Source organism: Acomys minous (genome assembly GCF_964271855.1).
Source record: "Acomys minous genome assembly, chromosome: 10".
In the NCBI taxonomy this organism is placed as follows: Eukaryota; Metazoa; Chordata; class Mammalia; order Rodentia; family Muridae; genus Acomys; species Acomys minous.
The window spans coordinates 35,761,064-35,772,085 of NC_140491.1; the positions used below are offsets into that span (position 1 = coordinate 35,761,064).

Consider the following 11,022-nt stretch of genomic DNA (forward strand, 5'->3'; position numbering starts at 1 on the left):
TGAGGCAGACAGATTTCGAGTTTGAGCATGGCATCCATAGCAAATTTCAGGCCAACTAAGGTTGCATAGTGAGATCCCGTCTCAAAAAAAAAAAAAAAAAAAATCTTAGGCTCTTTCTCAGGAAGAATACTTTTCTAGTGTGTGTGCTGCAAAAAAGAACAGGACAAAATGGCAGAAATATGTTTAATGCCATTTTAGAAATAGAGAATCTGGGCTAATCTCAAGTCAGAATTCACTTAGTAACTTTTTTTTCCTTCTTTTTCTATGGAACTCAAAAGTTAGGAATTCAGAGGTTTTTGTTTTTTGAGACAGGGTTTCTCTGTGTAGTTCTGGCTGTCCTGGTACTCTCTGTAGACCAGGCCGGCCTTGAATTAAGTCCACCTGCCTCTATCTCCTGAGTGCTGATATTAAAGGTATGTCCCACCACTGGGACACATCTGTTTTTAAAATAACATCAATTTGTTTGTTTCTTTGTTTATTATGCATACAGTGCTATGCCTGCATGTATAGGCCAGAAGTGGACATCAGATCACTTATAGATGGTTGTGAACCACCATGTGGTTGCTGGGAATTGAACTCAGGACCTCCGGAAGAACAGGCAGCATTCTTAACCACTGAGCCATCTCTCCAGGCTGAGGGAACCTTTTATGTTGTCAAGTTTTTCATAATCCCACATTCAGTTATATGACCCGGGGTGGGTTGCAGCTCAGTTTTAGCAGCTGTGATGTATTGTATTTGTTACCTGTCGCTGTACAAGACTTCCCTCCTTTATACACTTTCCCTTTCCAGTTTTTGTGAATCGTTGTTCTAACAGGTGTGTAATGTTAGCTCATTGCCATTTAATTTACATTTCTTGATGGTAGGAGGTGTTGCAGTTTTCCTCCTTCCATATGTCAACTGGAAATTGATACGTCTTATTTGTTGTTGCTCTGTCATTTGTGACAGTCTCATCTGGCAGACTTGAGCGTCTGATCCTCCTTCCCCGACTTCATAGCGCCCCTGATTTATGTGGTGCTGGGGTGAGGCTCAGGGCTTTGTGCATTGCCAGGCAAGCACTCTGCTGAGCTACATCCCTAGCCCAAAATTAAAATATGACTAAATAAAAATGAGGTGCCATTTTCATAATCTGAAACTGCAAATATCCACTGTGTCTTCCTAGATCTGAATTTTACAAGCACATTGTGCTTTCTGGAGGCTCTACCATGTATCCTGGTCTGCCATCAAGGTTGGAACGAGAGCTTAAACAGCTTTACTTAGAACGAGTTCTAAAAGGAGATGTGGAAAAACTTTCTGTAAGTATCTATTAACTGTTACCATTGTTTTAAAACCCTTCAAAGCAGTGTGTGGGTCTTGACCACCACTAGAGGGAGCAAGAGGTCCTATAATGAATGATTCCTGTGCAGTTAGCCTCTTGAAAACTTGCAAGGCTCAGTGGAAATTGTCGTGGAGTAGTGCTCCTACTCGGTTACTGCTCTATTGAAAGAGCACAGGTGAGTGGGTCCAGTGCCCTTGGTAGTCTGTAGTGGACAGCCTGAACTCTTTTTTTGTTTTGTTTTGTTTTGTTTGTTTTTTGAGGCAGGGTTTCTCTGTGTAGCCTTGGCTGTCCTGTACTCACTTTTGTAGACCAGGCTAGCCTCAAACTCACAGAGATCCACTTGCCTCTGCCTCCCGAATGCTAAGATTAAAGGCGTGCACCACCACGCCTGGCTTCAGCCTGGACTCTTAAGCTGTGTTCAAAGGCACAGGAAGAGCCTGCTTATGCTATAGAGAGAGGAGAGAGGAAAGGTTCTGCTTTGGGTGGCTTTTTGCTTTGGTCTTTTTCTTCTTTTTGCAAATAGAATATTACTTTGTAGTCCTGGCTGTCTTGGAACTTAACTATGCTGGCCATGCTGGCCTTGAACTTAAAGAGAACCGCCTGTCTGTGCCGACCAGATGTTAGGATTACAGATCTAAGCCATCAAACTTGGCCTTGGTTTTTAACCTTTTGAATATGTAGCCAGCCTTTACTCTTAACCTCTCAGAATTCTGGTTTTAGGGTATTTTTCCTGTCTACTTGTATGTCTTACCTCCTCAGTCACTCATGTGTGTGTTTCTAGAATTACCAAAGCTCTGGAAATGGACTTAGTGGCAATTGTTGCCATATCCTAGGATATAATTGCTCGTGGTTCTTTGGCATGCCCTCTTTTCCAGCTGTGGACTGGGTGAAGTATGCTGTCTGCATAACGGCTGCAACCAAGAGTCCGTTAACAATGGCTTTATTTCTGGGTTTGCTACCTGCTGTTTAGATGACAAGATTACACAGTTCAGAGGACTGTGCATAGAGACACTGAGGTTACAGGGCTTTCTTAATATTTCACTCACATTTCTCATTTCATTGAATTATATAGAAAATTTACAATCCATTTCTGATGATCATTTATTTACTCTGCAAACTTTTTTGAGGGGAAGAGGCTCAGTAGTAGCACTATATTCTGGTAAACCCCATTGAAACTATGATTTTCACACACTCTGATTTCCCCTTCTCAGTTTTGCAATGCTAGGGTTTAGACTCAGGACCTTACACATGCTAGGCAAGCACTCTAGTGCTGTGCCAGAATTGATTTAGGCCATGGGAACAAAGCAGTGGTAAACAGTACAAATTGTTGCTGTGAGTTTAAGTAACTTACAGTAGTAATAATAATGGTGTGGGGACAGAGAAAGGGTCTGATCTGATCTGATGATCAGAGGCCTATGCCAACGTAGAGAGAGGGTGAGCATTTCTAGTTACAAATAGTACAAAAGGATGTGTTGGCAGAAATGTCCAGTGTGTTGGAGCAGAGTAAGCAAAAGAGGGTGGAAAATGAGGTCAGAAAGCTAGCAAGCAGGCAGGTCACTTACGGTAAAGAGAAAGACCTTGAGGGTTCCGAACAGAAAAACGATATGATCTGACTTATCCTTTAAAAGAATCCGTAAGCCCAGTGTGGTGGAGAAGGTTAAGACAGGAAGTTATGAGAGGGAAAAGAACACTCAGGAGCTGAACTGCGACCCTGAAGAGAAATTGTACAGCATTTTAAAAGGATGGAACCCCAAAGTGAGGGTGAACTGGAGTGGGCTGTAGCATTGTCCAATCATATTTTGGACACAAGAGGTTGAGGAAGGAAGTAACTGTTGGTGACTGGGCCTTATCCGGGTCACCGGGTTTCAGGTCCTCCACTCAGCTTTTGCAGTCAGCTCCCCTGATGGACTTGTGGCCCAGAACTCAGAATCATGTGGGAACAAAGGAGTGCGCAAGCTGCACATAGTCTATTTAAGTCCTGACAGGCAGCACATTGATGACTTGTGTGCCTCAGGTTAGATGACGAGCAACTTCCCTCTTTACATCCTTTACTGGTCAACAGACAAACCCAGGACACCTGAAGAAGCAGGAGAGGAGTTCGTTCCGGGGCCTGGGAACAAGAACTCAGTTTTGACCCTGCAGCAAGATGGAGGCTGTTCCTGAGATGGGTGGACTCAGGCAGCTGTCTCCTAACAAAAGCACCAGAGCCTAATCATTTTTAAAATATTTACTTTTATGTGTGCACTGGAGTGTACATATGTGTACAGTGTGCATATAGGAGCCCGTGGAGGTCAGAAGAGGGTCACATCCTCTGAAGTTTAAGTTACAGATGATTGTGAGCAGCAGTGTGGTGTTGGGATTTTAACTCAGATCTTTCAGCAAGTGCCCTTGACCACTGAGCCATCTCCATTCCTTTAGACCCAAATCATTTTAAGGAAGAAACTTAAATTTTTAACATTTCAATTAATAGTTTAAATAATCCTGCCAGAGGTAAAGCCCAGAAACTAGTTCCGTTATTTTTGTTTGTTTGTTTGTTTTTAATTTAAATTTTCTGAATTTCTTATATTTTAGCTTTTAAGATTAATTTTTTATCACATATACAGTATTCTAGTGTTATGCCTGCATGTACACCTGCACACCAGAAGAGGGCAGCAGATCTCATTATAGATGGCTGTGAGCCACCATGTGGTTGCTGGGAATTGAACTCAGGACCTCTGGAAGAGCAGCCAGTGCTCTTAACCTCTGAACCATCTCTCCAGCCCCCTTAATTTTAGTTTTAAGAAAAGACAGAAGCAACTTCCCTTATGTAGTCCAAAATTACTCTAAGCCCATTCAAACACTCGTACATTTTTTAAAGGCATGCCAGTCATGATTATCAGTATGCAATGGGTTAAAAATAATAAGTGAAAATTTAAAGTGGGAAAAGTTTTCTCTCGGAGCCAGGTGTGATGGCGCATGCCTTTAATCCCAGCACTCAGGGAGGAAGAGGCAGGCAGGTATCTGTGAGTTGGAGGCCAGCCTGGTCTATAAAACAAGTCCAGGACAGCCAAGACTACACAGAGAAACCCTGTCTCAGAGAAGAAAAAAGAAAAAAGAAAAGAGTTTTCTCTCCAGGGGGGTCCAGGGGCTCCAGGGACAGATTAATTTTGCTCTATTTGTCTTAAAAATCATCCCAAGTTTGTAAACAATTAGTAAGCTGGAACTCACCCTGGGTGGTACCAAGTAATAAAGACTTAATCTCTGTATTTTGACTGCTTAGTGTAGAAAGATAGAATTAGAGCACAAAAAATTTCTCCCATACTGGAGATGCTTTACATGCCCATGGGCTCCCTGAGGGTTACCAAACATCCTCACTCCGTACCGGGAGTTTCTCAATGCCTCATCCCGCCTACCCTCCTAATGCCGCCACCACTGCTACTGTACACACACCAGAGGTTTCCCCTCACTTCTAAAAATCTCCAGTCACCAAGGCTGAGTTAGTTCCCTCACATTGGCCCATACATGAGGTTTCCGATTGGTGAGCTTCAAAGTTCCCTTCCAGAGAGTACTCTGTTTTCCTGCTTCAGTTTTGCTTGCCTTTCATATTACCTCAGGGTGTTTCTGAAGTATGAGAAAAGCAAAACTCTTCACTGACTGAGCTGCCTAACAATGGACTGGATGCATCTCTTCCATTTTTCTGGAGGTGCCTTCCCAGACACAGAAATCCCTCAAATTGTTGGAAAAAAGAAAACACATTTCTGTTCTCTTCTCTCATAGGCTGGGGCTTGTGGCTTCCCAGATCCCCCATCTCATTGGTTTAGGACACACACACAGCCTTATCTAATGAATAATCTGGAGCTTGGACTGCCCCCTTTTTTCTTATTGCTGACTTAGTCACATATATATCTACATAGAACTTTCAGGGTTCTCTTTAGACAAGCGGGCACCACTGCCACCTAAGGAAGAGAGCAATCTAGCCCTCCTGCTTATTGTTAGGTCTCAAACCCAGGGCCAATTGGTTGGGTGCCTGCCGCCAGGCCCTGTTCTTCCAGCATCCTTAGTCCCTACCTGTTTCTACCCTTCCTTAGCTCTCCCCCTCTGCCCTCACCCATCTCACATGGCCTGGCTCAGGGTCACATCCACTCTGGACTCGCTCAGGTGTCTCTACTTGTTACTATGCTCTCTCTTTTATCTACAGTAAACCTTCTCCTCCACCATACCTAGAATAGGAAAAGAAAAAGAAAAAAAAGAAAGAAAGAAAGAAAGAAAATGGACCATAACAGGGCTAGAGAGATGGCTCAGTGGTTAAGAGCACTGTCTACTTTTCCAGAGGTCCTGAGTTTAATTCCCAGCAACCACATGGTGGCTCACAACCATCTATAATGGCGATTAGATGTCCTTTTCTGGCATGCCGATGTACATGGAAATAGAGCACTCTTATAGATAAAAATAAATATTTAAAAAGAAAAGAAAGAAAGAAAGTGGACCATAGCAGCTGGGTGGGTGTACACTTCTTTAATCCCAGCACTTGGGAGGCAGTCAGGCAGCTCTCTGTGAATTCAAGACTAGCCTGGTTGACAAAGTGAATTCCAGGACAGCCAAAAGTATATAGTGAGATTCTGTTTCAAAAATAAACCAAAGAGAAAAGAAAATAGACCATAGCAATCTATTAACAAACATAACTGGCCTTACTTGTTTTGAGTACATTTCGTTTGAATTTAAGACAATAGAACATGAGCTTTGCACATAAGAAAAGGACTGGAGGTCTGGGGTGGAGCTCAGTTGTAAGCCACATCATAGCTGTGAGTGAAGTCTTCCACATCAGTTCTTTCTAAGGGTTATTGTTGCTGTGATACAACATCATGATCAAAAGCAGCTTGGAGGAAAGAGTGTATTTGGCTTTCATACCCTGAATCAGTCTATTGGGGGAAGCTGTGAGTCCCACTGCATGAGAATAGACCACCACCACAATTTTGAGCCAGTTTTGAAGCAAGCTTTAAATACTGACCAGGATGATGGACTCTGGCCAGGTCCATTCTGGGGTCCCCAGAGAATGCAACGAATCACATTTTGCAGCAGGTTATAAAGGCAACCCCATTAGACTGTGTATTTCTCATTAGGCCCAATACCAGAAATGTCAGTTTTACGGTGCTGCGCTGAGCTAGAGTCATAGTAGTATTAGACCGTGAAGAGCACTGCTCAGGAACTGAAGAAAACCTACTACACTCTTGCTTCTGGTTCTTGGGCTATTATAGCACAGTGCAAATTGGGATAACAGGTGTGAATTACGATTTTTGTCTCCTAATCATGAGCTTGGGAAGAATTAGTGAATGTTTCTGTGTCTGAGGTAACAGACCCTGTTGCATCCTGTGTAGATTGCAGATTGTGGAGAGATTCAAGATGCAGCAGTCTTCCTGAAATAGAACATTATGCACATATGATCTCATTGCTCTCTTTCTCATTTAGAAATTTAAGATCCGAATTGAAGATCCACCCCGTAGAAAGCACATGGTGTTCTTGGGTGGCGCAGTCCTAGCAGACATCATGAAAGACAAAGACAACTTCTGGATGACCAGACAAGAGTACCAAGAAAAGGGTGTCCGTGTGCTGGAGAAACTTGGTGTGACTGTTCGATAAAATGCCAGGCTTGTTCCCATCATGCCTCTAATGCATTTTTCTTTTTCTCTTTTTTAAAAACATTTTTCTTTATTGCCAATCTTTGAGCTCATCCAGCTCCAGGACTGAAAGAGGCCTCTGTCCCCTTTGACAGGAAGGGTCAATTTTTATTCTCTGTCCAGGGGAAGCATTGTTAAATTCTGTTCATGTGCGTAAGGCTGGTTGTTAAATGCAACCAGTTCTCCACAAGCGTACCTGGAGGGTCCCTGCTGCTTCATTTCTTTCTGTAGGCATTTAGATCATTCTCGTAGGCTTCCTATTTTTGCTTTGCTTCTCTAATGCTGCTAGTTTTAGTTTTAGCACTGTAGGTGGTATGTCTTTATTAGCATAAGAAAAAACTTTTCACAGGAGCTTTTACATATTCTGGGTGGGGGTGGTAAGGGATGGGTGGGCAGCCTGAGCCCTTGAGGGCATTTCCTCTGTAGTGTTAGCTTCAGCAGTTAACTGCTGCCACTTTTTAAGCACCCTGAAGCATCTCCTAGTAACATCTTAGGGAACTATTGAGCTCGAACTAAGGTGTTTGGGGTAAGTTTTGTGTGAGGAACAAATGGGTGGTCTTTCTAGTGTGGTTTTTGAGGTCCTCTGGTTTTGGGTACACAAGATGAACCTCATTTATAGTACTTTGACTTGGTAGGTTTTCTCCTTTTGGTCTGCCTGGGACTGTTTCCATACTACAGAAAAAAGCAAGCTTCGTGTCTCAGTACCGTGATTGTTAGGGATCCTTCTTCCTGAAGTCAGGCTGTCAGCTGGGAGTACATTTCCTAGACTCCATTAGTGAAAAAACAACATTTTAAACAAAATGTTTTTGTCAAGTCAAAATACAGATAGATAATTGCTTAAGGGCTGGTGTTTTCTCAGTGCTGTCATTTATTCTGGAAGCAATGAAAGTTGTACTTTTAGGTTCCTGATCAGTGCTTCTTGACTAAAACAACTATATACAGAAATAATTACTGGCAGCAGGTTATAATTTTTGTATTAACATTAGGACTTTTCCAGTTTTGTTGGTCTTTTCTTTTTTTCCTTGAGACCTGGGACTAAAATTTTAGCACTAACAACCACAATACAATAATTTACAGGAGTCACCTATGTGTACTGAAGGTCAGTCATGACTCCTATGTCCCAGCCATCTTTCACTCTTTCAGGAAGACTGATTGTGGTTTTGGTGTGTCGCAGACCTGTCAGGGAATCCTATTTATGAATCCTGTTGGTATTGTATGTTATCTCAAAAAATACCAGGTAGTACCCAGGTGTGAGGTCCTTATAATGTTGAAAAATAAAATAATGAGAAGTTGTATCACAGAAAATACAAAATGATGATTCTGGGAGAAATATTTTCCTTTACTTCAAAATATTCTTTACTAATGATGAATTTGCAAGAATGGCTTTTTCCCCCTTTTTCTTTCTTTTTTGTATGCTTAAAATCAGAATTTTTAGTGGATTTTTTAAAGATAACTTTAAATTAGTTTATATGAAATCAGCAGCAAAAGGAATTTAATCTTAATTATGCAGCTTCTGTGATATTAAGTATTTTTGCCTGTTTTACCTCAATTTGAACAAATAGGATAAGTCTGTGTGCATGCTGGACATGCTCAGTACACACAACAGCCCACCAGTGCCGGCTGGTCGGTGTTGGGTGCGTGACTCGGAGTCACTTTGGAATTCCTAAGCGTTCCTAAATCATGTTGTCAAATACCCCAGTCTTGGGAGTCCTAGCCCATTGCAGGACACCTACTGTATATAGGACTGGTACCAATGACGATTAAGTGCAGAAAATGATGAACTCTTGGCTTTGACCATGGTTTTAAATAAGGGGTAGAAAACAAGAAAGAATAGAATGGAATCTTAAATAAAACAGTGAAAGAGCATTATCATTTGTACCTTGAATGTAGAATTTGTTTTCATTTCATAATTCTGCTAGCAAACATGACTGTTAAAATGTATTTATATATGTAATAATTTAGAAATTCCATTTTATAGTTTTCCTATTCAAAGGTGAAATAATGACTTTAATAATTTGGGAGCTAGGACATAATGTATTCTACTGGAGGTATCAGGTTTGAGTCCTTCAAAAATGAAAAAAAAATCTTTTTTAAAAGATCTGATTTTTAGCTCTTGAAACCCATTGTCGCTTAGATTTCCAATGCTAATTAAATTTTACTTTTAAATTAAAATCACCAATGCCTTGGGGGACTTAATAGAAAAATGTGGTATTGGGCATTAACTCTCACAGTTCTGAGCACTGTTATCTATCTGGCAGGTATTGAGAGATCAATGGAAAGCTAAATATTCTAAATTTAACACAAGTATACTTCTTTTTGATTAAGAAAATAAAATCAGATTTTTCAAAGTAATTTGAATTTTGTCTTTGTTTTTTTTTTAGTTTGTCTCTCTAATTTCACTATTTTTATTTGTACTTTCAGTTTTGCTACTGCAAGTTGCGTTTAGAACTTTAAACCAGTTAGTCCAAGGTCATTCGGTGTTCTGTGCTGTTGTTCATCTTATCTTATGTGGGGTGTAGTGTTGAGACAGGGTGTCAAAGTCTAGGTTGACCTGGAACCAGCTGTGTAGCCAAGGAGGACTTGATCTTGATTCTCCTGCCTCTACCTCCCAAGTGCTGGCATTATAGGTGTGCCCCACAATGCCAGCTCTGGTTTGCTGTTTGTTATTGACTGAACTCATTATTTCTTTTTTTTTTTTTTTTTTTTTTGAGACAGGGTTTCTCTGTGTAGCCTTGGCTGTCTTAGACTCACTTTGTAGACCAGGCTGGCCTCGAACTCACAGCGAGCCGCCTGCCTCTGCCTCCCAAGTGCTAAAGACCAGAAGAGGGTATTAGAGCTCCCTGAGACTGGAGTTACCATGTGGGTGCTGAGACTTGAACCCTGGTCCTCTGAAAGAGCAGTCAGTGCTCTTAGCCACTAAATTGTCTCTCTTACACGAGTGCATTGTTTTTGACAAAGTAAAGCAGGAGGAAAACTAAGTTGCCTTTCTTGTGTTTACATTGGCCTTGAGAAAGAGCTAGAGAATGGGCATCGTTCTTTTGTCTTTTTTTATAAATTATATATTTAAGCCTCATTGTCCTTCCACGGGCACAGTCCCTCAGGATATCTTAGGGTTGCTTCTGGTGCCCTACTTAGTCTCCTGAGTTGCCAGAATAATGTGGTGGCGTCTATGGTCCCTAGGTGAGAAAGAACATTCCTGCCATTTTGTACTGTTCCTGTTCATTTTTTTTCTCCACCCATAAACTTTGCTGTACATTTGAGTGAGTTTATTAACTCTTTGCTAGTTTTAATCTATTTCTTTCTTTTTTTTTTTTTTTTTTCTTTTTTGAGGCAGGGTTTCTCTGTGTAGCCTTGGCTGTCCTGGACTCAATTTGTAGACCAGCCTGGCCTCGAACTCACGAAGATCTTCCTGCCTCTGCTTCCCAAGTGCTGGGATTTAAAGGTGTGAGCCACCACTGCTCGGCTATTTATTTGTAAGAGAAAGTCTCTGTGTTTGTGTTCTATTGCTGTGAAGAGACACCATGACCAAGGCAACTCTCTCTCTCTAATTTTTTTTAAAGACTTATTTATTTATTATGTATATAGCATTCAGCCTGCACCCCAGAAGAGGGCACCAGATCTCGTTATAGATGGTTGTGAGCCACCATGTGGTTTACTGGGAATTGAACTCCTGACCTTTGGAAGAGCAGTCAGTACTCTTAACCTCTGAGCCATCTCTCCGGTCCTGACCAAGGCAACTCTTATAAAAGAAGGCATTTAACTGGGGCTTGCTTACAGTTTCAGAGGGTTAGTCCATGAGCATCATGACAGGAAGTGCGGCAGCAGACAGGCATGGAGCTGAGAGCTCCCATTGGGATCCACAGGCAGGAAGAGAGAAACTCCTGGTTGGGCTTTTGAAACCTCAAAGCCCACCCCAGGTGACATACCTCCTCCAACAAGACCACACTTCCTAGTCCTTCCCAAACAGTTCCACTGACTGATGACCAAGTAGTCAAATATCTGAGTGTATTGGGGTGGGGGACCCATTCTCATTCAAATCCCCACATTCCACTT

The 11,022-nt window shown here is 41.7% G+C and overlaps 1 protein-coding gene across 1 annotated transcript in view; it reads left to right on the plus strand.

Annotated features, from left to right (window-relative positions):
- The window catches only part of ACTR2 (actin related protein 2), a 45,891-nt gene extending 36,570 nt beyond the window's left edge, over window positions 1-9,321 (plus strand). Inside the window, exons 8-9 of the mRNA XM_084799285.1 lie at window positions 1,160-1,292; window positions 6,761-9,321. Of these exons, the coding sequence (XP_084655411.1) occupies window positions 1,160-1,292; window positions 6,761-6,931 (304 nt within the window). The 3' untranslated portion in view covers window positions 6,932-9,321. The remainder of the gene's footprint in view (window positions 1-1,159; window positions 1,293-6,760) is intronic.
- Window positions 9,322-11,022: the final 1,701 nt, after the last annotated feature.